A 27,546-nucleotide genomic window follows, 5' to 3' on the forward strand; every position below is an offset into this window, starting at 1 on the left:
AAAGCAAGAGAGGCCATCTAATGATACTGCCTGCCAAAGAATTGTGGGGCTACGAAGGTAGCAGGGAGCCATGGACCAGAAGCTGCTGCTGAACAAGAGAATAAACTTTGAAAAGGCACTGTAGTGCCACTGGCAGAAGTTTATGGTCCCATACGGCTCCCATGTGTTGGGGAGATGTTCAGCTTGAATGGGTGGATGGGAGGGGAGGGTGAGAAAGGAGCAGCTGGAAGAATCTCCAAACAAAGTTGGGGAAAACATGTGGACTAGGGAGAAGAAGTGGGACACGTCACTCATTGTGATCTGAGGTCCAAAGGGGTGGCAATGAAAGAGGAAGAGAAGCAACAGAGCCTTGTTGGGAGCCTCGTCTCAGGAGGATTGTCCTGTGGAGTCCAGGTAAAGTTTGCATGTAGACTCATCCTTTCCTTAGTCAATGAGTAATTTGTGTCTTCCATAGCTGATGGGAACTACATGACATAACAAACCATCTTGAAATTTGAATGTGGCAAATAGACCAGAAGAGAAATCCAGGCAGAAGAAAGGAGACTCTATCTGAAAAAAGCTCAGTCTTACTTAACTGAATGTTCATAAAAGCTGAGAGTAGTAAGCAGTGCAAGATGAGTTTCTTGCAAGAAGAAAGTAAATAAATGTAATTGTTTCTGTGTGGATATTCTGTGTGTGACAATATAAGCCTCTGAAAGGTACAGATTACCTATGTAGGCTATGTAGTTATTATGTATCTGTTGATGCACAACTGCACAGACCCAAGGCCATCTGATTTTATTCATTTTATTCTTATTTTATTTGTTCCAAGACAACTTGCCACTTTTAGTGTAGACCCCCATCTATCTATCATCTATCTATCATCTATCTATCTATCTATCTATCTATCTATCTATCTATCTATCTATCTCTATCATCCATAGTGAATAATGGGCAAAATGTACCTAGAGGTGAATCTATCTAGATCTTATATCTTCTTCTTTTATAACCATTGCATTTTCTCTAATGCAATGTAACTCATTTTCAAAATCTTTTTTTAAAAAAAACAAAACCCAATAAAACTCTGCAAATGAAAGCCAACTAAGAGACAGTTAATGTAGCAGGAAGCCTGAAAGGCATATTTATCTCTCTTGATCATTGAAAATGAAAGCCTGATATGCTTAGCATAGTAATCAGAGAATAAGCAATGAAGCATATAATTTTATTGTATCAAATTCTATGGGCAAAATTGGGCAAAAGAGTTTTAAAGAGCGAGGCACAAAAAGTATCTCCAGCTTTGTTTAAAATCTCAATAGCTACAATTTTTCATGCACAAATTTCACTTCATATTTTGAGTAGAAACATATGTCTTTATTAAATCTATCAAATCAGCATATTCTTAATTTGCTATCAGATCTGAATTATTATGTGCAATATTATTTAGCAAGTTGTGTGACACAAATGCATTTCCCCCTTCATTCTAAGGACTCTACTAATAGCATGTAATTCATATATGGACCAAATTACCTGAGTTCAATGAGACTTCTTGCCTGATCCTGAGACTTTCTGCATGAGCATGTCAGTCCTGAAGATGATGCATTTTAACTGTTTATAACAGCATAACAGCATAAGGTTTGGTAAGCTAATGGCATGGTAAGCCATTGTTACTCAGTAATATATCTATCACAGATACATTTATTTTTGTATTTACTATCAGTGTACCAATAATTTAAACCAGTAGTTTGCATTAGGATACCATAATACAGCACAATAATGTAATATTGTTCTGGAATATGGTAATAAAGGGCTAAGGATTTTCCAGAGGAAAAAAATTCTTGCCACTTTCAACTTTCTTCAGTTAGTCTGGATGGAAGTGTTTAACCAGGGCATTGCTTTTTTTAAAAAAAAAAAAGTGCAGAAGCAGCCTGTGTTTTAACAGCAGAAGCAATTGAATATGCTACTTACCGTATAATCACTGAAATCCGAATCACATCTCTCCTAATTCAAACACAATTTTTAAATCAGTGGAAAAACCTGGAAATGTGCGTCAAGCTCTCCTGTTTTGCTCAAAATTGTATGAGAGCAGTTTACAAATATCTGAGCAACTGAAAACTAGTTAAAAGTCTTTAACCTTCCTTAGCAACACTCCCACTATTCCTGGCCCAGTATTGTTTTACTCAGTAGATGCAGTCAAAAGCAAGCAAAAGCAGACCTCACTTCCTCACATTCTTGTGTTAAGTACAGCATGTTCTCATCAGGCTGCAGGAGATAGCAGCCTCTCGGAAATGAAGGCCATATTTGGCAATGGGACAGAATAACCTTGAATATCTGCAGCTGTATTGGGGGGGGGAGGGAGTAAGAGTTCTGCGGTGATGAAAACTGAGGGGGTGAACATTTCCCCTTTGCCGTAAGGATTTAAGACAGATGCACATAAAATCTCTCTTTGCTATGTCTCTGCTTATCTCTGTCATATGTAGGAATAAAATATATTGGAAATAGAATACCTTGGGGAGAAATGTTGAAAGCAAATAGGGAAGAGAAAATTGGGGAGGAATCTGAAGCTGGGAACTGACATATTTGCGCATTATTTGGCTGCAGAGTGTAGAATCCTGGTGACCTGAGAGCATCACACACATCTAGTTGCAGCAGATGTTGTTGTTTTTTATCACATGGAAGAGGAATGTCATGTGAGGAGAGGGGATGAGAAATGAGGATATCGGATAGGAATGACAAATTCCCCATACATTCTTTAGGGATGGTGGGATTCATGACTAAAAGAGATGGAGAGATTCATGTTGGTGGTCACACCTGTTTGTTTGTATTTTTCAAATAGCATTTGCTTGTTGAAAACTTTTCTGTCCCACTTTTCCTTCAAATGGTCCTCAGCAGCTGACAACATTAAAAGCATCAATAAAAAGGAAAACAATTAAGTAGAAATAATACGGACAGCAAGAGAGCAAGAAAAAATGGCAACAGCTCAGCAGACGTAAGGGGCATTATTCCATCCTCAAATCTTTCTTTAAATTGTCTGACAAAACCCAAGTGGTAAAGTTGACAGGCAGGCCTCTCTATGGAGGGCATTCCAAAATTTGGATAAAGGGAGGTATATAAATCAAATAAATCAAATAATAATAAATAATAACAGTTATGTCCTGTGTTCAGGAAAGCCCACTTGTGTGTTTCTATCCATCATATTTCAGGTAACCAGTGAGACTTCACTTCTTTGGGTCATGGATGGAGCCTGGTAGAATCTGGCATGTCATTTGTTGAGCTGTGTTTTAATTTGGCGGACCAAAGCAAGACTAGGCAGAACTTGGCAGGTTTGGCACATAGAAATAGCTGCTGGATCTTTGATGGAGCCTGATGGTGCCAGAGGTGGAGATTTCAAAGCACTGAAAGGACCACACGAGGATTTGGGTCAAGGAAATGATCAAACTCTTTCTCAGAGGCCCAAACTAGTTGTAATGTTGGTAGATAGGACAATGTCTCAACATAAAACTTCCCCAATCAAGTAGGAAGAAAGAACATAAAAACATAAGAGGAGGCTGCTGGATCAGGCCAATGGCCGATCTATCTAGTATCCTGTTCTCATTGTGGTCAACCAGATGCCTCTGGGAAACAAGAGCACCTTCCCCGCCTGTGTTTTCCAGCAACTAGTATTCAGAAGCATTACTGCCTTCAACCGTGGAGCCAGAGCATAGCCGTCATCACTAGTCGCCATTGATAGTCTCACCCTCCATGAATTTGTCCAATCCTCTTTCAAAGCCCTCCAAGCTGGTGGCTGTCCTGTGGACGTGAATTCCATAGTTTACCTAGGAGTGGAGGTTGGATTTGTTGATCCAAAGGAGCCTGTGTGAAGAGTTCAGACTCATTCCCCCTCTGCCCCCTACCTTCCTGCTGCCCCAAAAGTGCTTTGCTCTCAGAATTAGCGCTTTTGGCATAGGAACTCAACACAGCATGGAGGCATACTGTATGGAGGTCAGCTTTGGGCAGGAGGAGGGCTGATGCACTCCTCATCACTCAATGCCGACCTCACCTTTCAATACAATGGCACCAGATCCATATTTCATCTCACAGATCTACTGCCATTGTGTCTAGCATGGCCCATATTTTAACACCATATTTTAGCACTGCAACCGTATTTTGTTTTGTTCTGTTTCAGCACAAGCGCAGGGCTTGATTCAAACTTTGGCAGAGCTAATGAGAATCCTTCCAGCAAGATTTGGCTCACGAAGTTCCCCCACAGGATATGTTCTCACGTAGACTTGCTTCGGCAGTCAGCCCTTCTCCTGAGCCAACTGGATTAACTAGCTTCCATGGAATGGCTTGAAGGAGAAGAAGAAGTAATTATCACTTATGTCAGTGAGAAATTCTAATATAGTGGCAGCGAAATCATTTGTTTTCCAATAGGCGCTGCATTAATAAAAGAGATGCTTGTAGATGAGGCAAGATTGGTTGAGAATCAAGGGAAATGAAGTCAGTGCTTTTGTGAATCTTTATTCTGTTTTCTTTGGTCACCTTTGGAGATGCCATGGTATCTGAGTTGGCAACCCCCACACTAACCCCTTATTTGCACAGTCCCTATATATGTACAAACGCTACATACTCCAGAGTCTATGGCTTGTGTACACACTATACCTTTAAAGCACATTCAAAATACGTGATTTCCCCTCAAAGAATTCTGGGCACTGTGGTTTACTAAGGGTTGCTGGGAACTGTAACTGCATGAGGGCTAAACTGCAATGCCCAGAACTCTTTGAGGGGAAGCATGTGCTTTAAAGATACTGTGTTTATGCATCCTATACACATAGTTGAGAACATTGCTATGGAGTCACAGCATGAGACCACACACCCACTTGCATGCTTATGACTGAGGCACTTCCCTCAGCTGTGGCTGCTGACATCTTGAAGTTAACCTTCAGTGCTGTTTTTAGGCTGATTCTGCTGTTCTGCTGGCTTTAATTAAAAACAAACCAAGAAACCCAAACATTTTATCACTGATACAGTTGTGATTGTTTTGAAACTATGGTGGTTGCTCTGGGATTCTTTGGACTGAGAGTAGACTGTTAAATGTTCCTGCTAAAGAAAGAAACAAACAAACGACTGCTCCCGAAGATGCCTGGTTGGCAAGCTCCATTGAAAGAGACACCCAGGATGGGGAAAGAGGATCAAAATGGGTGGTGAGAGGAGAGCTGGGAGGGGTAAGAGATTGTAAAGTGTAGACGCAGAGAACAAAACATTGGACTGTCCTGCTGGCTGGATGTAGAGGCACAGATTCTAGAGGCACAGATTCTGAGGGAGCTTGGGTTGGGGCCAGATCCCTTTCTAGAGCCCAGAGCATGGGGTAGAAAGGAGGAAGAGAACTGTAAGCTCAACAGAAAGCCAAAAAAGCATGCATTTGCATGGAACATGTGTCTGCCTCCCTGTCTGAGGCATAGGGAAACCTGTGACCTGATAATGTCAAGGTGACCTGGCTTTTGATGGGATCCCAGTCACATGGGGAAATTTGTTCACCTTTCAGGAAATACACACACCCTCCCGCAGGTCAGGGCTTAGACTGGGATCATGGAGAGAAGGTGTGCCTCACCTGCGGACGGGAAGACTCGGTGGGCGCCTTAAGCACCCCCCCTGACCCTCGAAAAAGGGTACGGAGGGCGGTGTGGCGCTGAGAGTCGATCGACACCTCGGTGGAGCGGAGCCGCGAGCCACGACCGGAGAGCGCTGACTTTCTCCCTGGAAATTTGGACTGAAAGAATTAACCCGTGAGTAAATGGAATTTGGCTTTAAGAAATTTTTCCTTTGAATTGGAGACGATCGGAGGGTGTGCTAAAAGGGAGTCCGCACCCCCCCTAACTACGGACAATTTTAAAGCAAAGCTCAGAGAACTAAGGCGGAAAAGATACACTTATACATTATAAAAGAAACTTCTTCCACGATTTAACAAAGGAAGTGTTGTGCTGGAGAGTGAGGAGAAAACCTTTTTTTCCCCTCTTTTTTTTTCTTTTTTTTTGCGAAACCCCCCCTCCCCCCGGGACCAGGGAGAATCCCGTGTTTAAGTCTGGTGCAGAAAAACAAGCTGTCAAAAGAACTGTTAAATGGACAGATTGAAAATTTGTTAACTGATATCTCTCTGAACTAAAAGTTAAATTGTAACAAAGTGGTTGGAGACTCGATAGAAAGAAATAAAAAAGATTTGGACTGTTGGAAAAAGTTTACAAAGTAACCAGAATCCCTCTAGGGGGATTCCAAAGCTACTACAATGGCGGCAGATGGAAAACTACAGGCAGAGATAAACAGGATGTTTTATCTTGTGGGAATACTGCAAGAGCAGAGTCTGAGTATGAACAAACAATTAATGACCTTGACTTCAGGAACAAGCAACTCTGCTGAAAGCATGAAGGAACTGACAGGAAAGGAATCTGCAGCCGAAACAGAAAAGATACATCAAGAATTGGAGGAAAGAGAGCAAGGAGAGGAGAAAGAACAATTGAAATATACCAACAAAAAGTCCATAATGGTGGAACGCAAGGGAAAAGACTATTGGATTATCTGGATTACAACACTGCAAAAGATGTTAAGGATGAAGGAGGGGGCCCCTGAAGTATCTGCAACACAGGAACTTGAAGGATATAAGAAATATGATTGGGGCTATCCTTTTGATTATGAAAGACTGGTTGACCTTTGGCAGCAGTTCCTACCAAGCATCTATGAGGGAAGAAAAACCGGAGTGATGAAGAATGGATTCTTTCGAGATTCGAGGACCGATATAAGAGACTTCCAACAGAATCGACGGAGAGGAACTGAAAGGGACTTAAAGGCTCTCGACGTGAGGAATCCGGGCTGAAAATGATGGTTGATTTTTATTTGAAAAGGGATCAGAACCTGGGAAGGGGGGAGGGGGAAATATCTTTATTATTGCTATTTAGTTACAGAAGGGTAAGAACGATGATAAATTTTGGGTTGGGTGAATAGGGTCTATATTTAAAAATGGGAAATCGAGGGAAGGGAATCTACGCCGACCTTAGGGAAAAATTTAAATGTTTATAAGAACTGGGGACAAGAGAAATCGGGCTAATTATGAAGAGATATATTTAAAAATATCAATTATAGGTTAAGAAGAAGAAACTAAAATTTGCTGAACGAATTATGGGAATAGGGATGTATGAAGAGGGGGTGGGGGGGAGTCCGGGGAACAAGGTTAAGAAAATAAGGTGTTGTGATGATATTTGTTTTGTTTTTGTTGTAACTTTTGTGTCTGTGTTTTGTAACGTGTGTTTGTCTCTAAAAAATGTGAAAACCCAATAAAAATTATTATTAAAAAAATAAAAAAAAAGAGAAGGTGTGCCTCAGTGGCAGAGTACATGCTTTGCTTGCAGAAGGTCCAGGTTTAACCTCTGATATCGCCTGAAACCCTGGACAGCTGCTGCCATTTGACGATACCAAGATAGATAGGCTGACGCTCCAGCTTGGTATAAGGTAAGTTCCTATAGCCTATGTCTCTAATGCCCCTTGAGGTGACACCTTGGCCCTCAAAGGCTGTGACACTGAGGGGTCCAATACACCTTGATGGGGCCTTTTCACAATATCTGGTCCAGCATCACAGTAGGAGCAGAGGTGGTGACAGACCCATGCCAAAAACCCAGACCTGAGATGAGAATGTCTGCTCAACAGTCAAAGGTTTGCTGTCCCTCAGCCTTACTTTGGAGGAAGAGGCAAGCATTAATTTCCTCAGGAGTGTGAAGAAAATCCTCAGGGATGATTCACACCCTGGCCGGCACTTTCTTGATCTCCTGCCCTCGGGCAGAAGATATAGAAGCATGATTAGTCGCACCAACAGGGTAAAGAACAGCTTCTATCATTGGGCTGTTAGGCTGCTGAATGAAAAGATAGCAACAGGGCAACTGACTTTCGGGTTTGGTGGGTGTGCGTCAGTAAACGAGGGGAATTAAGACTAAGAGAGCTGAGTGGGGGGTGCTTGTGTAATCTCACTGTATACAAGTTGTACAATAAAGTATTTCAATGTGTATTTACTTTGGAGGAAGAGGCCTTAAAATGAAACTCCTTCATCTCTGCCTCTTAGCTGCTGTTGCAACTAAGAAGTCCCACATATAATCTTGTCTAACCCAACTCTGGCTGCTGCTGGACAGCTCCCCAACTGGTCCAGGCCGCTGGATCAGTCCATGTTCTGACTGTTGGTAGCCACTGCCCTGCTCTGGGTTGATAGAAATGGACACAAGCTCTGCTTGTCTGAAGGACAAATAACAAAAGAGTTCAACCACCACAAGCAATAAGGGGTCTGTCACACTATCTTCAGCTGTCTGAAAACATAAGCACGACCAAAACAATTGTCCCCAGTCTTAAATTATAAACAGTAGGCACAGGGAAATGGCATTGTTTTATAAACAATACTGTTGTCTCGTCAGCAGTGAAGAATGCTACACATCACAATCAATAGGAATTCAAAGGATGATAATATGGGAAATGGAGGAGGAACGGGTCTCAGGAGACCCAGAAAATGCAACATCTGGGATTTGTGTTTGAAATTTTACAGTTTATGTTTTATAGAACCTGTGATCAAGAAGGTCAGGTTATGGATCCCCAGATGTGAGGGGATTTATTGCTGCCTTTCATATCCTAAAGGAAGCAAGATCAAAGTCACCTCGTCTCACAGGACCAAGGCTGCCGAAAAGCGGGTGCATCCTCCTCTTTGGTCTATTTGACCTCAGAGATTTGTGCTGCCGTTTCAGCCTTTTGATATTACATACTTTGGTCCTTCTCTGCTGGGAATGGCTGATCAGACATTTTCATTACGGAATTCATTTTAAAAGGAAAGACTGTTTATTTGGAGGGGGAGAGGGGGAGCGATTAATTATTAATAAGAATTTATAGAGAAAGTCAGTGAGAATATTATTACCAGAGAAATATGGTACGGCTGGTACTTCAGGAAAAAAAATCTCCAGCAAATCATAGAGAGTAAAAGTGTGTGTGTGTGTGTGTGTGTGTGAGAGAGAGAGAGAGAGAGAGAGAGAGAGAGAGAGAGAGAGAAAGAAAGAAAGAAAGAAAGAAAGAAAGAAAGAGTGGTAAGCAGGTTCCAAGTACAGTGGTGCCTCGCAAGACGAAATTAATTCGTTCCGCAAGTCTCTTCGTCTTGCGAGTTTTTCGTCTTGCGATGCACGGTTTTCCATAGGAATGCATTGAAAATCAATTAATGCGTTCCTATGGAAACCGCCTTCCCCCGACCTCTTCTGGCGGGCGGCATTTTAAAATCGCCCGGGACAGCGACTTCTCCGCTGTCCGGGCGATTTAAAAGCCCCTGGGAAGGCAAGCAGGGGGGACAAAGACTTTTGCCCCCGCCTGCCTTCAGAAGAGGTCCAGGACAGGCTTCGCGGCCCCGCCGCCCGGCTTCGGGACATCGTTCCGATGCCAGGCGGCTGGGGGAGGCTTTCTTGCCCCGCCGCCCGGCTTCGGGACATCGTTCCGATGCCGGTCGGCGGGGGGAGACTTTCCCGCCCCGCCGCCCGGCTTCGGGACATCGTTCCGATGCCGGGCGGCGGGGGGAGGCGTTCCCGCCTCGCCGCCCGGCATCGGGGCATCCTTCCGAAGCCCGGCGGCGGGAGGAGGTGTCCCCGCCCCGCCACCAGGCTTCGGAGGAGGTCCGAGGACAGCGGGGAAGACGAGCTGCGCTTCCCCGCTGTCCCGGAGATTTCCCTATGGGCTGTCGTCTTGCGAAGCAAGCCCATAGGGAAATTCGTCTTGCGAAGCGCCTCCAAAACGGAAAACCCTTTCGTCTAGCGGGTTTTCCGTCTTGCGAGGCGTTCGTCTTGCGGGGCACCACTGTATTTAGAGAAGATATTCTTGCATATTTTATTTAAACAGTTTAATAATGCAGCCCTATCCATGTTTACATTGTTGTTTTAAATGCTGTGATATTGCCACCACCAATTTTCAGTATCAGTCCTCAGGTTAACGTTGACTATATACGTATATCATCTTGGCCTTAAAGCAACTTACCTGAAAGAGGGGCACATATGCATGAGGCTCCTTCCTGCTTTTGGCCTGAAGTTCTAGAACTGAACTATACGTATGGAAGAATTTTGTTGTTGGGTGGGTGGAACTGGTCCAAAACCCCCGCACCAACACCCCACTTTGAAATGTATGCAGCTTGCATGCCTTAATTTGTAGAATAACAGGCCACGGGGCTCAAGCCTATCTGAAAACCAGGCATTTGGGACAGTAGGTTTAGGAGAAGGAGGGGGGTAATTATGATGGTGATAATTGTGAACTGCCCTTCAACAAGAATTCTCAGACTGGTAAGCAGTCTACAGTAAAACACAGAATAAAAACATCAACAACAAAAACCACCGTTATTGTAATTATCATAAATATAGCTGGCCGCAGCACAGAACATAGTCATAAAGTGATGGAGGAGACATCTCATTAACCTGTGCAGGCCAGGTGGAATGGATACATCTTCAGTTGGTGGTGAAAAGACTACTTTTCCTATTAGTCCTGAGCCACACTGGCTGGGGATGATGGGAGTTGGTGTCCAACAATGTCTACATGGTCACAGGATTCCCATCTCTGGTGTAGACTGACAGTGCAATTCTATGCACATGTACTTCAGCTCAGTGGGACTTATGTCTGAGTAAGTATATACATATGGGGTGGAATTGCATGGATGGAAAAGGGTGCCACACTGCGGTGGCAGAGGTGGTGTTGTCCATTTGGTAATGTAAAACCTGTTTATTTGAAATTGTAAAACTTAAAACATTTGAAAGGGAGGGGGGACTGCAAAACTAAGGTTGAAAAATTCTGTTGAACTCAGCTAGACTTCTTTTTGAACAGCCATAGGATCAGAGTGCTTGCCTTTTTTCTTAGCAGTGTTAACCTAACAATGATTAGCACACATAAAACAAGAAGGAAACTATATTTCATTAAATATGGAAATGAACTCAGATTTATTCGTATTTGAACCAACTCTGACTAATTCCTAAGGGTACCAAGTGGCTGGGTTGGAGCTGTTCCCAGGCTGTTAGGAGATGAAGGTCATACTTCAATGGAAGGGTAATTGAATTTTCTCAGGGGTTTACCATAAGACCAAGCAGCTGAAATACATGAATTCTGTGTCTCTGCCATTTTTTTTTATTACTTTGTCAGTCATTTCTCAAACGAGAAACTATGCAATTCTGATTAATCATGATATAAACCTTATGGATGATGGCCAGCAATACTGACTTAGCCCTCTCAAGGCAATAACAAAATCCTCCCCAGTTTAATGAAAAGCAAATTAGCACAACTCCTGACCAACTCAAGGAAGGCTGTGGTCAAACAAATCCATTTGTAAAGCAAAATGGGGCACACAGTGAATCAGTCATACAACTGTTTTCCCATAGGCCCAACCTCTGCTTGTATTACCTTGACTCCTTTCATTCCTTTTGGTGTGAATCAGACCTGACGGTGTCTAGTTTGCATACAGCTAGTGGCCTAACATTGGGAGGGGGCGGGGCACAGAGGAAATTGCCCGAGGCACAAAACTGTTAGGAGCGCAAAATTTGGTATTGTAATGCCTTAGACACATGTTGTGAATGTGGCCATAAAATAAACCTATCCGACCTGCAACAAAATATTGCAGCATAGAGCCACAGGATTCCAGCCACTTCATTCTTCAAGCTTTTAATGTTTAATAGGTTATTGTATTTTAGTTTTTGTTGGAAGCCACCCAGAGAGGCTGGGGGGACCCAGCCTGTTAAGTTGTGGGTGAACATATCAGACGACACAGCGATTCTTCAAACAGCTCTTGTTTATTCACAGGCCAGAAAGAACTGAACTGAAGGGTTCAGTCAGCCTGCTTATATAGAGCTCCAGTACAACGTAACTGTAACAATTTTCTAAAACTATCCAATCACTGAACGTCACTTTTGATCCCTTATTTGCATAACTATCTACAGTATCCCCCTGCTGGCCCAGGGTGAGAACTTCAGTACATAACACAGCCAAATGGGTGGGGTATAAATAGTAGTAGTAATAATAATAATAATAATAATAATAATAATAATAATAATAATAATAAAAATCTATTCTCCCTTTCCCTGATTTTCTGACCCCCTCCCTCTCTATAAGCATTCAGCGAACATGGAACACTCAGTCCCCACTGGGCTGTTCTAAGGTCTCCCTTCGTTTTTTCCCCTATTGATTTGTACGTCTGCAAACCTTGGTTGCCCCCCAGGCCTACAGCTGCAATCTCCTTGTATGCTGCTGGTGCTGTTTTGGTGACATACACAATGACAAGAGTCTGAACACTGGAAGTAGAATGAAATGCTAAGAGGCACTGTTTTTATTGGATCATTTTTTGTTGGAGAGACTCAGGCCAAGCAACTGAACTTCAGACTCCTTTATTTTCCATTTAAAGGTTGTTTATACGCAGAATGTCGTATCAGAAAAACAGATAATACAGGGGGGGAAATGTGGTGGTTGTTTTTTCTTCAGCCAATAGACACTTGTAGATGGATTAATCCAATATATAAGGGTCCAGTTAACAAATAAACAGTTTCGCTGTGATGAACTGACAGATTAATCCAAAAACCCTCATCATATCAATAAAACATGGCTTTCCACTTGACAGTTAGGATTTAAATTGTTCCAGGATAAAATGAATTGTAGCTGTATCTTCTCAGAAGACATGTCAAGCATTCTCCCTTTCGTACATTTGTCTTTAAAAAGAATTCAGTCTATTCATTTCTGTTGTAAACAAGTATATATTTAGCCAAGCTTGAATTAAAGGGGAAGTCTTATTTCTCCAAGTCTTTCAACGATAAGGTGCTTGCCAGCCACTTCCTACTTTCTCTGTCATAAGAACATTTTTAAGACTCAACAGAGTCAACGGCCTTGACGGCCTTATGCCAATTCATCTAATAACCTTGATCCGATAGGATCTAATTTTCTGGCATTTTCATCAAGTCTAGGCAAGGAACACAGGAAACAGTCTTCTACTGAGTCAGATTGTACTGAGTACACCTTGCTCAGGAATGTCTACACGGACTGGCAGCAGCTCTCCAGGATTTCATACAGCAGATGGCAAGGCAGTGGGGCAGCTCACCTGGCCTAATGTCACCAGCATTGGGAGTGGCAAGGCCTCTCTCCCTCCCACCAAGCAGCAGCAAAATGGGGGGCAGGGGAGCACTACTCCTCTACCCCAGTGACCGCCACTGAGCAGGAGACATTCCCAGCCCTATTTGGTGGGGTGTCATGGATTAAACCTTGGGTTTTCTACATAAAAGGCAGATGCTACTGGCCCTTCTCTAATTATTATTATTATTATTTATTTAATTTCTATACTGCACTATACCAGAAGGTCTTAGGGTGGTTCACATAAAATATCAAATACATAAAATCAAAACAAAAACAACAATCATTTTTTTTTAAAAAAAACAACACCCCCCAAAGAGCCAGCATTTTAAAAAGGGTATAGGATGTCGTTCAAGTCAGGCAAAGGCCTGGTTAAAAAGGAACGTTTTTGCCTGGTGCCTAAAGGTGTATAGTGAAGGCACCAGGCGAACTTCCTTGGAGAGGTAAAATTAAGGCCCAAGTAAATGCCATGTTAATTGGAGGATGCATGGTTTTTGAAAGGGAAGCCTGCAAAGAAGAAGAAGAAGAAGAAGAAGAAGAAGAAGAGGAGGAGGAGGAGGAGGAGGAGGAAGAAGAAGTTATTTATTTATTATTTATACCCCACCCATCTGGCTGGGTTTCCTCAGCCACTCTGGGCGGCTCCTAACAGAATATCATTATCATTATCATTATTAATAAAGTGATAAAACTTCAAACATTAAAAACTTCCCTAAACAGGGCTGCCTTCAGAAAATCAGATAGTTGTTTATTTCCTTGACATCTGATGGGAGGGTGTTCCACAGGGTGGGAGAAGTGGGGCCGGTTAATTTAACTCATCCAGATACTATTTGCATGCCAGTGGAGGCTTCCCTCAAAATGGCAAGGATCCTTTTTGGTGAGGTCATTTCTGTCTGACCTTGGCAGGGAGAGATGCAGTTAAACTTCCCCTCCCCATCCCACACAGTCCCCAGGCAGCTCAGGATTTCCTTCCATTACTATTTACAAAACAACAAGTGCACTGTTTCTTTGGCCCTCTGGAGGTCCTCCCTCCTTGCAACACCAGCAAGCAGATGTGTCATTCTGAAATTCATATTGCAATGAAGTTGGAGATAAGTGCTCGTTAAACTCCTGTTAAACTCATCATGCTAATCCTAACAGATTTAGCATGTTAGCACATGTTTGTTGTTCGGCGGTAATACAGTGGTACCTCGGGTTAAGAACTTAATTTGTTCTGGAGGTCCATTCTTAACCTGAAACTGTTCTTAACCTGAAGCACCACTTTAGCTAATGGGGCCTCCCACTGCTGCTGTGTCGCTGCCACGCGATTTCTGTTCTCATCCCAAAGCAAAGTTCTTAACCCGAGGTACTATTTCTGGGTTAGCGGAGTCTGTAACCTGAAGCGTCTGTAACCCGAGGTACTACTGTACTGCCAATTAGAACGTTTTACTCACTGGGCTGCATACTTTGCTGCCCTAGTCCAGCAAGGGAGATCTGCGTGGCAAAGTAGACTCTGACATACAGAAGGTGCTAACATAGGAAACTAACTTCATGCTTGTCTTGCTAGCCCAGGACTAACTGCTCTAACAGGCAGCAGCACTCCAGGGTCACAAGGTAGGAGTCTTCCCTGGCCCTATTATTAGAGACCCCTTTTAACCGGAGATGCCAGCGATGAAAGGGGCCTTTCTACAGGGGAGGAAAAAATCCTTAAATAAGAGACACGGGGGAATGATTAATGGACTTCAATGTCTGTACACTAATGCGCAAAGCATGGGTAATAAACAAGATGAGCTTGAGCTCTTGGTACAGCAAACTAAATATGACATAATAGGCATCACTGAAACCTGGTGGGATAAGTCCCACGACTGGAATGTAATAATGGAGGGATACAATCTATTTCAGAGAAACAGACCAGACAAGAAAGGAGGAGGAGTGGCGTTATATGTCAGGGATGTGTATACCTGTGAAGAGATCCAAGATTTAGAACCTCAAAGCCAAAGTGAGAGCATTTGGGTCAAAATTAAGGGAGAGAAGAATAACAGGGACCTCATTGTGGGAGTTTACTATAGATCCCCAAGCCAAACAGAGGACATAGATGATGCCTTCCTGGAACAGATGGCCAAGCATGCAAAAGGAAGGGAGATAGTAGTAATGGGGGACTTCAATTACCCGGATATTTGCGGGATGTCAAACTCAGCCAAGAGCATAAGGTCAAACAGATTCCTCACTGGCCTTGCAGACAACTTCGTTGTCCAGAAAGTGGGAGAAGCAACAAGAGGAACAGCCATTTTAGATCTGGTCCTAACCAATGGTGATGACCTGGTTAGTGGGGTAGAAGTGGAAGGATCATTAGGCGCGAGTGATCATGCTCTTCTGAAGTTTACTATACAGCGGAAAGGAGCAGCCAAGCATGCTAGGACTCAATTTCTTGACTTTAAGAAAGCCGACTTCATAAAACTTAGGGAAGTGCTGAGTGAGATCCCATGGACAGTAATACTAAAAGGAAAGGGAGTTCATGATGGCTGGGAGTTTGTTAAGAGGAAGATAGTAAAAGGACAACTTCAGGCAATACCAATGAGACGGAAACATGGAAGGTGCCTAAAGAAGCCAGGGTGGCTATCTAACGAACTTTTAACTGAGTTAAGATTAAAAAAGGATGTGTACAAAAAATGGAAAAGGGGGGAAACCACCAAAGAGGAATTCAAACAAATAGCCAGCACGTGTAGACACAAAGTCAGAAAAGCTAAAGCACAGAATGAACTCAGGCTTGCTAGAGAGGTTAAAAGCAACAAAAAAGGCTTTTAAGGGTATGTTCGTAGCAAAAGGAAGAACAAAGAAACAGTGGGGTCACTCAGAGGAGAAGATGGTGAAATGCAAACAGGGGACACAGAAAGGGCTGAACTCCTCAATGCCTTCTTTGCCTCAGTCTTCTCCGATAAAGAAAACAATGCCCGACCTGAAGAATTTGGAGCAAATGATTCAGCAGAGGAAACACAGCCCAGAATAACTAAGGAGATAGTACAAGAATACTTGGCTAGTTTAGATGTGTTCAAGTCTCCAGGGCCAGATGAACTGCATCCAAGAGTATTAAAAGAACTGGCAGATGTGATCTCAGAACCACTGGCAGTCATCTTTGAGAATTCCTGGAGAACAGGCGAAGTCCCGGCAGACTGGAGGAGGGCAAATGTTGTCCCTATTTTCAAAAAGGGGAAAAGAGAGGACCCAAATAATTACCGCCCAGTCAGTCTGACATCAATACCAGGGAAGATTCTGGAGCAGATCATTAAGCAAACAGTCTGTGAGCACCTAGAAAGGAATACTGTGATCACCAATAGTCAGCATGGATTTCTGAAAAATAAGCCATGTCAGACTAACCTGATCTCGTTTTTTGACAGAATTACAAGCCTGGTAGATGAAGGGAACGCAGTGGATGTAGCCTACCTTGATTTCAGCAAGGCATTTGACAAGGTGCCCCATGATATTCTTGTAAAGAAGCTGGTAAAATGCGGACTTGACTATGCTACCACTCAGTGGATTTGTAACTGGCTGTCTGACTGAACCCAAAGGGTGCTCATCAATGGTTCCTCTTCATCCTGGAGAAGAGTGACTAGTGGGGTGCCACAGGGTTCTGTCTTGGGCCCGGTCTTATTCAACATCTTTATCAATGACTTGGATGATGGACTCAAGGGCATCCTGATCAAATTTGCAGATGACACCAAACTGGGAGGGGTGGCTAACACCCCAGAGGACAGGATCACACTTCAAAACGACTTGGACAGATTAGAGAACTGGGCCAAAACAAACAAGATGAATTTTAATAGGGAGAAATGTAAAGTATTGCACTTGGGCAAAAAAAATGAGAGGCACAAATACAAGATGGGTGACACCTGGCTTGAGAGCAGTACATGTGAAAAGGATCTAGGAGTCTTGGTTGACCACAAACTTGACATGAGCCAACAGTGTGACGCGGCAGCTAAAAAAGCCAATGCAATTCTGGGCTGCATCAATAGGAGTATTGCATCTAGATCAAGGGAAGTAATAGTGCCACTGTATTCTGCTCTGGTCAGACCTCACCTGGAGTACTGTGTCCAGTTCTGGGCACCACAGTTCAAGAAGGACACTGACAAACTGGAATGTGTCCAGAGGAGGGCAACCAAAATGGTCAAAGGCCTGGAAACGATGCCTTATGAAGATCGGCTGAGGGAGCTGGGCATGTTTAGCCTGGAGAAGAGGAGGTTAAGGGGTGATATGATAGCCATGTTCAAATATATAAAAGGATGTCACAAAGAGGAGGGAGAAAGGTTGTTTTCTGCTGCTCCAGAGAAGCGGACACAGAGCAATGGATCCAAACTACAAGAAAGAAGATTCCACCTAAACATTAGGAAGAACTTCCTGACAGTAAGAGCTGTTCGACAGTGGAATTTGCTGCCAAGGAGTGTGGTGGAGTCTCCTTCTTTGGAGGTCTTTAAGCAGAGGCTTGACAACCATATGTCAGGAGTGCTCTGATGGTGTTTCCTGCTTGGCAGGGGGTTGGACTCGATGGCCCTTGTGGTCTCTTCCAACTCTATGATTCTATGATTCTATGATTCTATGATTCTATGATTCTACACACAAGCATGTGGTCTGCCATTGAGCTACAGCCCCTTGTTCTGATTCAGCAGTAGCCAGCAGGTTTTCCCAGGGACAGTTGGGAGTCTGAAAAAGACTCTGGCGGTTCCCTCCCTGTGAGAAGCGAGGTTACAGGGAACCAGGCAGAGGGCCTTCTCGGTGGTGGCGCCCACCCTGTGGAACGCCCTCCCACCAGATGTCAAGGAAATAAACAACTATCTGACTTTTAGAAGACATCTGAGGGCAGCCAGGTTTAGGGAATTTTTAATGTTTGGTGTTCTATTGTGCATTTAATTCTACTGGGAGCCACCCAGAGTGGCTGGGGAAACCCAGCCACATGGGCGGGGTATAAATAACAAATATTATCATCATCATCATCATCATCATGGGACAAACGAAAGTGTGGATGAGCGCTTAGGTTTGTGCAGCTGAAGCAGATTAAAGCACTCTGTCACTCTAGTACAACAAATCCACTTTAAAAAAATAATTAGACTTCTCACACTTTAGAAACTGATAAGGAAATGCGCTGAAAAGTGTGGAATGAACCATGATTAACAGGACAAAATATAAGCAGCCCACAAGCAAATCAGGACGAGTGTAAGTTAGATACATATAGTCATATAATCTCCTGGCAAAAATGTCAGAATGAATGCTCAATAAAGACCAGATAGGATCTAACCTCTATGTAAACTTTATGCAAGCAAATCAGGATGAATGCTCAATAGATTGCCTAGACTCCATTACAGTATTTTGGGGCCTGTGAGTGATGCACATCATTCAAAGGCTTTTTTCCTTTCACTGTCTTTCACTGTATGTGAGGGCTATTTTGAATATGCAGAAACAGCACATGCCACAGTCCTGCCTGGACAGCAGCACTTCAGGCTGTATAGGAAGGACTGAAGGCTTGAATGCCCCCCTGCATTAAACTTTTCTGCACATAGAAAACTAGCTTGTCAAGGATAAGGCTTTTTTCTGACTGGCTACTTTTCTAGAGATGGGGAGTGTACATGGAAGGACCATAGCTCAGAGCTAGAGCATCTGCCTTGCATGCAGAAGGTCCCACAGTCAATCCCCAGCATCTTCAAGTGAGGTCGGGGAGAGGCCACTGTCTGAAATCCTGGAGTGCTGCAGCCAGTCACAATAGAAAGTACTGGGCTAGATGGACCAGTGGGCTGGCTTGGTATAAGGCAAGTTCCTATGTTCCTTCGGAGGGCTGTTCAACACATGCCTTCCTCACCTGGTGCTGTATATAGTGATACAGCCTAGTAAGGGCTGTACCATGTGTTATTTCGGCATATTCAAACTGATTCTGAAAGAACAGGAAATCAAAGCAGGTTTTATCCTTTTCTTATAACAGGAACACAAAGATGAAAGCTCTGGTTGCGCCCGTTGTGGGTGTCCTGACACTTCTCCTTTTCTTCCACCTCCTGCCCAGCAGCAGCTGTCAGAAGGCACTTCAGAATCACATTCAGGAGTGGAATTACAGAGAAGGAGGTAAGAGGTGCTAGTAAGCCAAGGCAGATGCAGGAGTCATTTGTAAGCTCCTTGAAGGCAGGGGCCTGTCCACTTTTAGTTTTCTAACTCTGCAAGGCGCCCATGCGCACTGATAACACCGTCTTAATATGAAGAAGAACGTTTCTGATAAAGGCTTGTGTGAATTCTGGTTTCCTGCCCAGTCTTGAGTTCCGCACCAGTAGGGTTGCCATATTTCAAAAAGTGAAAATCCAGACACAAAAGTTGTTGAGCTTTCCCCCGGACATTTCAGCCCAGACATATGTTTCTGACAACCAAATCTTGGTTATTATGGATGTATGGCAACCCTTCACACTACAGGAAGCCAAATATACAATGCTACAGTATTTGTGTATATGCAGCTATTGGGAGTTGAAGTGCCCCCTGGTGACTGCGAATGAGTCTTAGTACTATGGTTTTGCCTAAAGGAAGGGTGAGGGATCTCAACACCTGTCCTGCAGAAGAAGTACAGTCACATGCTTCCAGCACAGAATTTTCTCTTTGGATGAATGCGCTTACTAACCCAGATAGAGTATCAGTTGCAATTATTATTTGTGGAATGTGAGTGCACAAGTAAAGTCATTAGGCTACCGTCCTCAATGAGATTTACTTCTAAGTAAACACGCCTAGGCTCAGAGATGTAGCTAAGGGGGGGGGGCAGAGGGCACTGGGTTCCACACCGTGTGGGGCGGCACTTGCCACAGGGCCTGCAGCGTGCCCAAGCCATGCATCTCTCCTAGGAGTGACGTGGTTGCTCGGGCACCTGCAGGCTCCATGCTGCCCAAAACAGCAGCATGGGGCTTGTGTCTGCTTGCAGCCTCCCCCTCAGCCATCCTACAGCTGAGGAGAAGGAAGTGGGTGGACTCCTTGAGTGCATGTGCCGCCCCGGGCACCCGAGCAGCTAGCTACACCACTGCCTAGGTTTGCAGTGATTGCGGCAAAGACATTTCCCATCCACCCCCATCTTGGGCCACTGAAGCAGAAAATGCTCATATAGATCACACCGACGTCTTACATTTAGAAGCAAATGTTTCCCCTCAAAGAATCCCGGGTTTGTCCATGGTGCTAGGAATTGTAGCTCTGGGGAGGGTGGATTATAGTTCCCAGTGTTCTTGGGGAAGCCATGTGCTTTTAATTGTCTGGTGTGTGAGAGAGAGACTCTTGCTGCTTTGAAAATATGGCAAACAATATTCCGCCATTCAGTTCCCTCCAACATTTTGCATTCTTTGGCGCTTGTGACGGATTGCTGTTGCCTTTTAAAAGTGGTGAGCTCAAGAGGAGCTGTCTCTACAGCAGGCATCTCTCCCTCCAGTAGCTCTTCTCCACCTCTGCCATGCAGGGATGAGGAGATATCAATGCAATTAGTGCTGGAACAGGGGTTGTGGCATGATACATAAAACCTTGGGTATTTCAGAATGGTCTAGAGAAAACCAAGGAACTGAGCCTATTTCTGCAACTCAGGCCAAAGGATTTTCCACCTTTATCACTTCTCATCCCATCTCAATTTATCTCACCTGACCTATTATTTATTAGAATTTTTTAAATCCTGCTTTCCCACAGATTATGCCCAAGGCAACTAACAACGTCAGCAGTAAAATTCTAACCGTTAAAAGAAAAATATCAAATGATGGGAGATATGAATGGGGTCGTATCAACTAACATGGACAAGTCACAAAGCCAAAATGTTACAAAAGATGGCAGACTACCAAAGACTTTTTTTGAAATGACAGACAATATGGACTTGATTGACATCTGGAGGACAAAGAACCCCTTGGGAAGAGAGGGAACATTCTTTTCTGAAGCCCATTTGACATGGACAAGAATCGACCAAATATGGATATCTAGAGGTCTGGCACCTAAGACCAGAAAGGTGGAAATCTGCCCAAAGACTTGCTCCGACCATAATGCAGTAAAGATGGACATGACACTATTACCAACCGGCTCCTTTAGATGGAAGATGAATGACAATCTGTTTAGAGATCAGGAGATCATCAAGAAGGCCCAAAAAGTTTTGAAGGACTATTTTGAGATAAATTTGAACACTACGGTGGAAAAAAGAATCATCTGGGATGCAAGCAAGGCTGTGATGAGGGGGTTTTTGATACAACAGAATGCTGTAAAGAAAAGGACACAAAATGAGAAAAAAGACAAGATCCTGGAGAAAATTAAAGAATTAGAGAAGAAGTTAAGGTTAAATCCGAAGTCACAGCCGACTCTGAGAGAAATTAAACTCTATCAAGCACAATATTCTAAATTGATAAACCAGGAAATAGAGTGGAAAGTTAAATTAATGAAACAAAAAACTTTTGAATCGGCGAATAAATGTGGGAAACTGCTAGCTTGGCAGTTGAAGAAGAGACAAAAACTAAATACGGTTACAAATTTGGAGATTGAAGGAAGAAACATTCAGAACCCTGTGGATATTAGAAAGTGTTTCCAGAGATATTTCAAAAAACTATACACTCAAGGGCCGCAAGACGAGACCGAGATTAAACAATTTTTGAAAAAGAATGGACTACCAAAATTGTCACAAGAAAACAGATCAATCCTGAATTGTAAAATAACACATCAAGAGATCGAACAAGCCATCCAGAACATGCAATTGGGCAAATCTCCAGGGCCAGATGGGCTGACCTCCAAGTATTATAAGACATTGAAAGATTATTTGATACAACCACTGATGGAGGTTAGCAATGAAATTATGGAGGGGAAGAAGGCGCCGGAAACGTGGAAAGAAGCTTTTATCACATTGATACCAAAATCGGAAACTGAAAAGACACAACTCAAGAACTACCGTCCCATCTCTCTCTTAAATGTGGATTACAAAATATTTGCAGACATTTTGGCAAGTAGACTGAAAAAAGTTTTAAATGAAGTAATTCACAAGGACCAGGCAGGCTTCCTCCCAGGTAGACATTTGTTTGCTAACACAAGGAACATTATTGATATCTTGGAACTCCTGCAAACAATATCAATACAAAAGCAGTGCTAATTTTTATAGAGGCGGAGAAGGCCTTTGACAATATTTCTTGGAAATTTATGAAGGGAAATTTAGAAGGGATGGGAGTGGGACGGGGTTTTGAAAATGGGATTGACGCAATTTATTCAGAACAAAAGGCTAAATTGATAGTTAACAATGTGGTTACAGAAGAGTTCAAAATTGAAAAAGGAACACGACAAGGTTGTCCTATCTCCCCATTGTTATTTATCTCGGTTCTGGAGGTGCTCTTGAATATGATTAGAGGGGACCGGTTGGTGGAAGGAATCCAGGTCAGAGCGAAACAATATAAACTTAAAACTTTTGCAGATGACCTAGTTTTGACCCTGCAGGAGCCAGAATCTAGTACGAAAAGAGTACTACAATTGATTCAAGACTTTGGTCGGGTGGCGGGATTTAAATTAAACAAACAGAAAACTAAGGTATTGGGAAAAAAATTGACAGATACAGAGTCAGAACGGTTTCAGAGAGAGACAGAACTAAATGTGGTTAAAAAAGTAAAGTACCTAGGGGTAAACATAACAGCAAAAAATCTGAGTCTATTTAAGGATAATTATGAAAAATGCTGGTCAGAAACTAAGAAAGACTTAGACAGCTGGACAAAATTGAAACTTTCTTTGTTAGGCCGAATTGCTGCTATCAAGATGAATGTATTGCCAAAAATGCTGTTTTTGTTTCAAACACTACAGATTGTGGACAAAACGGAGTGCTTCCGGAAGTGGCAGAGAGACATTTCCAAGTTTGTCTGGCAGGGCAAAAAGCCCAGAATTAAGTTTAAGATATTAACTGATGCGAAAGAAAGAGGGGGCTTTGCCCTGCCAGACTTAAGGTTGTATTATGAGTCAGCAGCTTTCTGCTGGCTAAAAGACTGGCTACTTCTCGAAGACACTGACGTATTGGATTTGGAAGGTTTTAACAATGCTTTTGGTTGGCATGCATATTTATGGTATGACAAGGTTAAGATCAATAAGGCCTTTAAGAACCATATTGTCAGAAAAGCAGTGTTTAATGTCTGGACAAAATATAAAGACTTATTGGAAAATAAAACTCCAAGGTGGCTCTCACCTTTGGAAGCTAAGGCCCGAAAAAGACTCAATATGGAGGCCAAATGGCCAAAATATTGGGAGATATTAGAAAAAGATGGAGACAATTGGAAATTGCAGAGTTTGGAGAAAATGAAGGATAAAGTGTGAGACTGGTTACATTACGCTCAGATTAAAGAAGTTTTTAAAAATGACAAAAAGTTAGGGTTCCAGGTGGAGAAATCGAAGTTGGAAACAGAACTGTTAGAACCTAGGACTAAGGTACTTTCAAGAATGTATAACTTGCTGTTAAAATGGAACACACAAGATGAAACGGTCAAATCGGCTATGATAAAATGGGCACAGGATATTGGGCATAATATTATGTTCGAGGACTGGGAAAGGTTGTGGACCACTGGGTTGAATTTCACTGCATGTAATGCTTTGAAAGAAAATGTTATGAAAATGATGTATAGATGGTATATGACCCCAGTCAAACTTGCAAAAATATACCATGTGTCTGATAATAAATGTTGGAAATGCAAAGAGAATGAAGGAACATTCTTTCACCTCTGGTGGACCTGTCCTAAAGTGAAGGCCTTTTGGGAAATGATATATAATGAGCTGAAAAAGGTATTTAAGTATACCTTCCTTAAGAAACCAGAGGCCTTCCTTTTGGGCATTGTCGGTCAGAGGGTGACAAAGAAGGACCGAACTTTTTTTCTGTATGCAACAATGGCAGCAAGGATACTCATCGCTAAATATTGGAAAACCCAAGATCTACCCACACTGGAAGAATGGCAGACGCAACTGATAGGCTACATGGAACTGGCCGAAATGACTGGCAGAATCCGAGACCTGGGAGAGGAGAGGATGGAAGAAGACTGGAAGAAATTTAAGACTTATTTGCAAAAACATTGTAACTTGGTTGAATGTTAAGAAGGATGCTGGATCATAAATAATTTGGCACTACTAAACTAGAATGGAGTTATGAAGATAAGCTACTTAAGAATTTAAAATTTTTTTGAACAATTACTAGATTATATTTAATCTACTAAGATTTGGTCATAGGGTGTTGGAGATTAGAAAGTTAGATAATAAGAGTGGAATTAAGATGATAAATTGCTGGCAAAATTTTATTGGAATGAAGGTAGGAGCGGGAGATGAGAGGAAGTCCAAAGAAGTGGTGAAACTACATTGAGATATATGTTATACTGTTTTATTTTTAATGTATTGTATTAAAAAAAGCCTTAATAAACATTATAAAAAAAAATAAAAGGAAAATATCAAATTCAGAAATACAAATCTGTGAATGCTGGTGGTTAAAACATTAGGAGCAGACAAAATATTAATAGAATAATATAAGCAGCAGTAAGAGCAACATTTAGGAAGGTTTTTGAACACCAGGGAAGCCGTCAGTGATGGGAAGGGTGAGCCTCTCTAGGAAGAGAATTTAAGAATTTATCCATTTTCATAGGACTAGAAACATGGTGTTGAAAAAACAAAAAAGCAATCTTCAGGAACTGAATGTGCCAGATTTTGTGCACCTGGTTGCAATCCCACAGACACATATCTCTGGATTACACGCAGACATGTGTATATTTACTTAATCCATGAAGATTTAGGTGTACTGGAAGATAAAATAACTGATTAATGACTTGCTTCTCCCTCCCTGAATCTTTTCTTTCCCCTCATTCTCACGTGAATTCTGATATCGCAGCCGATAAAGTGAATATCCAAGGCATAAAGAGTTTTACGCGCACACTGGAGAAGTGGGGGAACAGCATCTTTTGGCAAATGAAGCACTCTTTGTTGAGTCACCCTGACGCACTCCTGCCTGAACTTTCCAGGTAAGAATACAAGAGCATTGCTGGCCTTTTCTCTGCTCTGCTTTCTCTGGAACAGAGAATTCCCCAGTGTTGAAACTCTTTATACCCCAAAGGGGAAGATTGGATGAGCAACTAGGATTTTAGCCTTAAAACTCTGTTAGTGATGGAGAGTTACTAGAAAGGGAAGAAATATGCCTGGGTTGTCCTAACTTCTTTTACCTGATAACATAAATACAGACCAACTCTCAAAGTGATGAGCCCACTTTTTCTCATACCAGGGATACTCTGAAAAGGAGAGGGCATGGTAAATTCTGGATTGAGGGAGGGGAAAGTGAGGGAAGGCAGTGACTTGGAATAGAAATTCATGGAGGTACAGAAAGCTATCTGCATTAAACAACAGTATGGGTGTCATGAGCCTCAGTCACAACTCACTGTGATTTACACCTGAATAAGCATGCGTATGATGTTTCATACATTTCATACATTGGTCCAAACTGGCTAGTTTTCAAGCATTTCAGTTTAATAACTGATATGCAATTCAAGGCGGGGGGCGGTCCTATTCCCCTTTAGGCAAAAATATTCTCTTTTATTTATCATCCAGATATGATGGCGAAAGTTGAAGCAGAGCTTAGTGGGGAGAGTGGGGAGCAAAATGTCCTTAAAAACCCATCCCATTTTCAACAAAGCAGTTAGTAAAATTAACCCTACTTATATTTGGCAGAAACAATAAAAAGTGGGTTTTAATGGGGAAAGATACCAGAATGTTTTGGATCTGCTTGCTTATATTTTGAATCAGTTATGGCACCAGCTGTGAGCGTGAAAGACTCCCATGTGGACAACATGCTCTTAAAAGTGAGTGTAAAACTTAGCGTGAGTGATAGTTAACTGTTCAAATGTCCCTAATGGGCTGTTTATATGGGAAGAAATGTCAACGTAAATATATAATAAATGTTGGTGCTAATATTTTTTCCGATGATTACACTGAATAATGTTGTTTCTGTTAGATCAGAAATGTTTTTAGCAGCAGTTTCTGTTTGCATCTGTGTTCAAAGGCGGCTTATACCCATAGCAAGGAGGAAATTCCTCTGAACTCAGACTTACTGCTGATGCAGAGTAGACATCCCTAGGCCTGCCCTTTAAGAGGCTAGTGGTTAACAGCAGGACTCAGATGTAAGTCCCATTGGAATTACTCTGAGGTAATGAATGATTGCAGCCTAAGAGCGCTGTGTTCCAAAATGTCCTTGAGTCAAATCTCCACTCAGGTTGCCTCCAGGCTGCCACCCAAGTGCAACACATCAACTTTAAAGAAGAACTGGATTTTTTGCAGTTTGGAAAGTGATGGGGAAAATGTATTCAAAAGAGGGGTGTGTGTGAATGAATGACCAACAGGAAAATGTATAAACAGGATGAGTGTTAGTTTTCATATCACCACCTTGCAAACAACGCTATATAAATAATTACTACTTTTAGGGTATTTAATTGAAGAATCACCACCATCTATCCAACCCTTGAAGTGGATTTCTCAAACTTGGTCAGATGAAGCTGCTAGATCTAATTATTTGTGCTGGTATATACTATTTTCTGCAGCGTTTTAACAGTTTGCTTGATGATGCCTTAACACAACTGTTGGTGTGCCTCATCCTAAGCATTGCGACCTGGCAGAGCAAGCCTCAGGCCCCCTTCTTATGGTCAAGTCACAATATGTCTACTCAGAAGTCCCACTGATCTCAATGGGATCTGCTCCTGGGTAAGGGCATATCAGATTGCAGCCTTACAGCCTTAAAAAAGTCCGGCAGGACTTAAAATATTTCTGCATACTCATCTCATGTTTTAAGTACATATTGCAGCTGAGGGCACTTAATGTGTGATGTGCCCTTAATTTCAATGGGTCCTATTGCAAAAATGAGTAAGGCTGGGCTAGGTCCAGTAGGCATGAGATTTGATGGGTCCCTGGGGAGGAATCATTGTTAGCACTAACACTGCAAAAGGCTTCGATCACCTCCTATCAGCGGCAGCCTCCTACCACACTGATTATTTATCATCACAACAGTTGTGACACATACAGGCTTCTGAACTGTGCTGACTGAATTGTGTTGAGTCGTACTGAGAAAAACTGGCAGTGAACTGCCATAATAATCCTGATCTGTATACATTCTTAATATTGATCTTCTTTGACCGGCAGCCTCCGGCCTATCTCTGAAGCAATTGACAATCTCCTGAAGCAAGTACTTTCCATGAAGAAGAGGCTGGCAGAGCTGAACGAGCGTCTCAGTATCATGAGCAGGACCCTCTTCCCCATCCGCTACAAGGCCCAACGGAGCCAGAGCCTTGGCAGCATCCATCTGAGGAGGGTACCGCTTCAGCAAAGGAGGAGGAGGTACATGAGAAGGCATCTTCAGTGGAATTAGCTCTTCTCCAAGAGGAAATTTGGCTCAATCTCTATTCCAGAGGTCCTCATCAGAAAGCTCAATAAAAGAAAGTTTTGACTAAAAGAAAA

The 27,546-nt window shown here is 42.6% G+C and overlaps 1 protein-coding gene across 3 annotated transcripts; it reads left to right on the forward strand.

Annotated features, from left to right (window-relative positions):
• LOC309351550 (uncharacterized protein) lies at nucleotides 1–27,546 on the forward strand. Of its 3 annotated transcripts, none has more exons than XM_081879316.1 (5): nucleotides 1–393; nucleotides 1,465–1,632; nucleotides 19,046–19,182; nucleotides 24,941–25,070; nucleotides 27,232–27,546. In XM_081879316.1, the coding sequence occupies exons 2-5, from the start codon at nucleotides 1,625–1,627 to the stop codon at nucleotides 27,455–27,457; spliced, it is 501 nt and encodes a 166-aa protein (XP_081735442.1). In that variant the 5' UTR covers nucleotides 1–393; nucleotides 1,465–1,624; the 3' UTR covers nucleotides 27,458–27,546. The 3 variants fall into 3 exon arrangements, with proteins under 3 accessions (XP_081735442.1, XP_081735444.1, XP_081735443.1); XM_081879318.1 differs by lacking the exon at nucleotides 1,465–1,632 and adding an exon at nucleotides 14,653–14,694 and having other exon boundaries at nucleotides 3–393; XM_081879317.1 differs by lacking the exon at nucleotides 1,465–1,632 and having other exon boundaries at nucleotides 6–393.

This window comes from Podarcis erhardii (genome assembly GCF_964252035.2).
Source record: "Podarcis erhardii genome assembly, chromosome: 10".
NCBI classification, from domain to species: domain Eukaryota; kingdom Metazoa; phylum Chordata; class Lepidosauria; order Squamata; family Lacertidae; genus Podarcis; species Podarcis erhardii.

Coding starts and splice junctions, on each gene's coding strand:
- LOC309351550 (XM_081879316.1), top strand. Junction 19,183..24,940: donor GTGGAATTACAGAGAAGGAG/GTAAGAGGTGCT, acceptor CTGATATCGCAG/CCGATAAAGTGAATATCCAA. Junction 25,071..27,231: donor CTCCTGCCTGAACTTTCCAG/GTAAGAATACAA, acceptor TTTGACCGGCAG/CCTCCGGCCTATCTCTGAAG.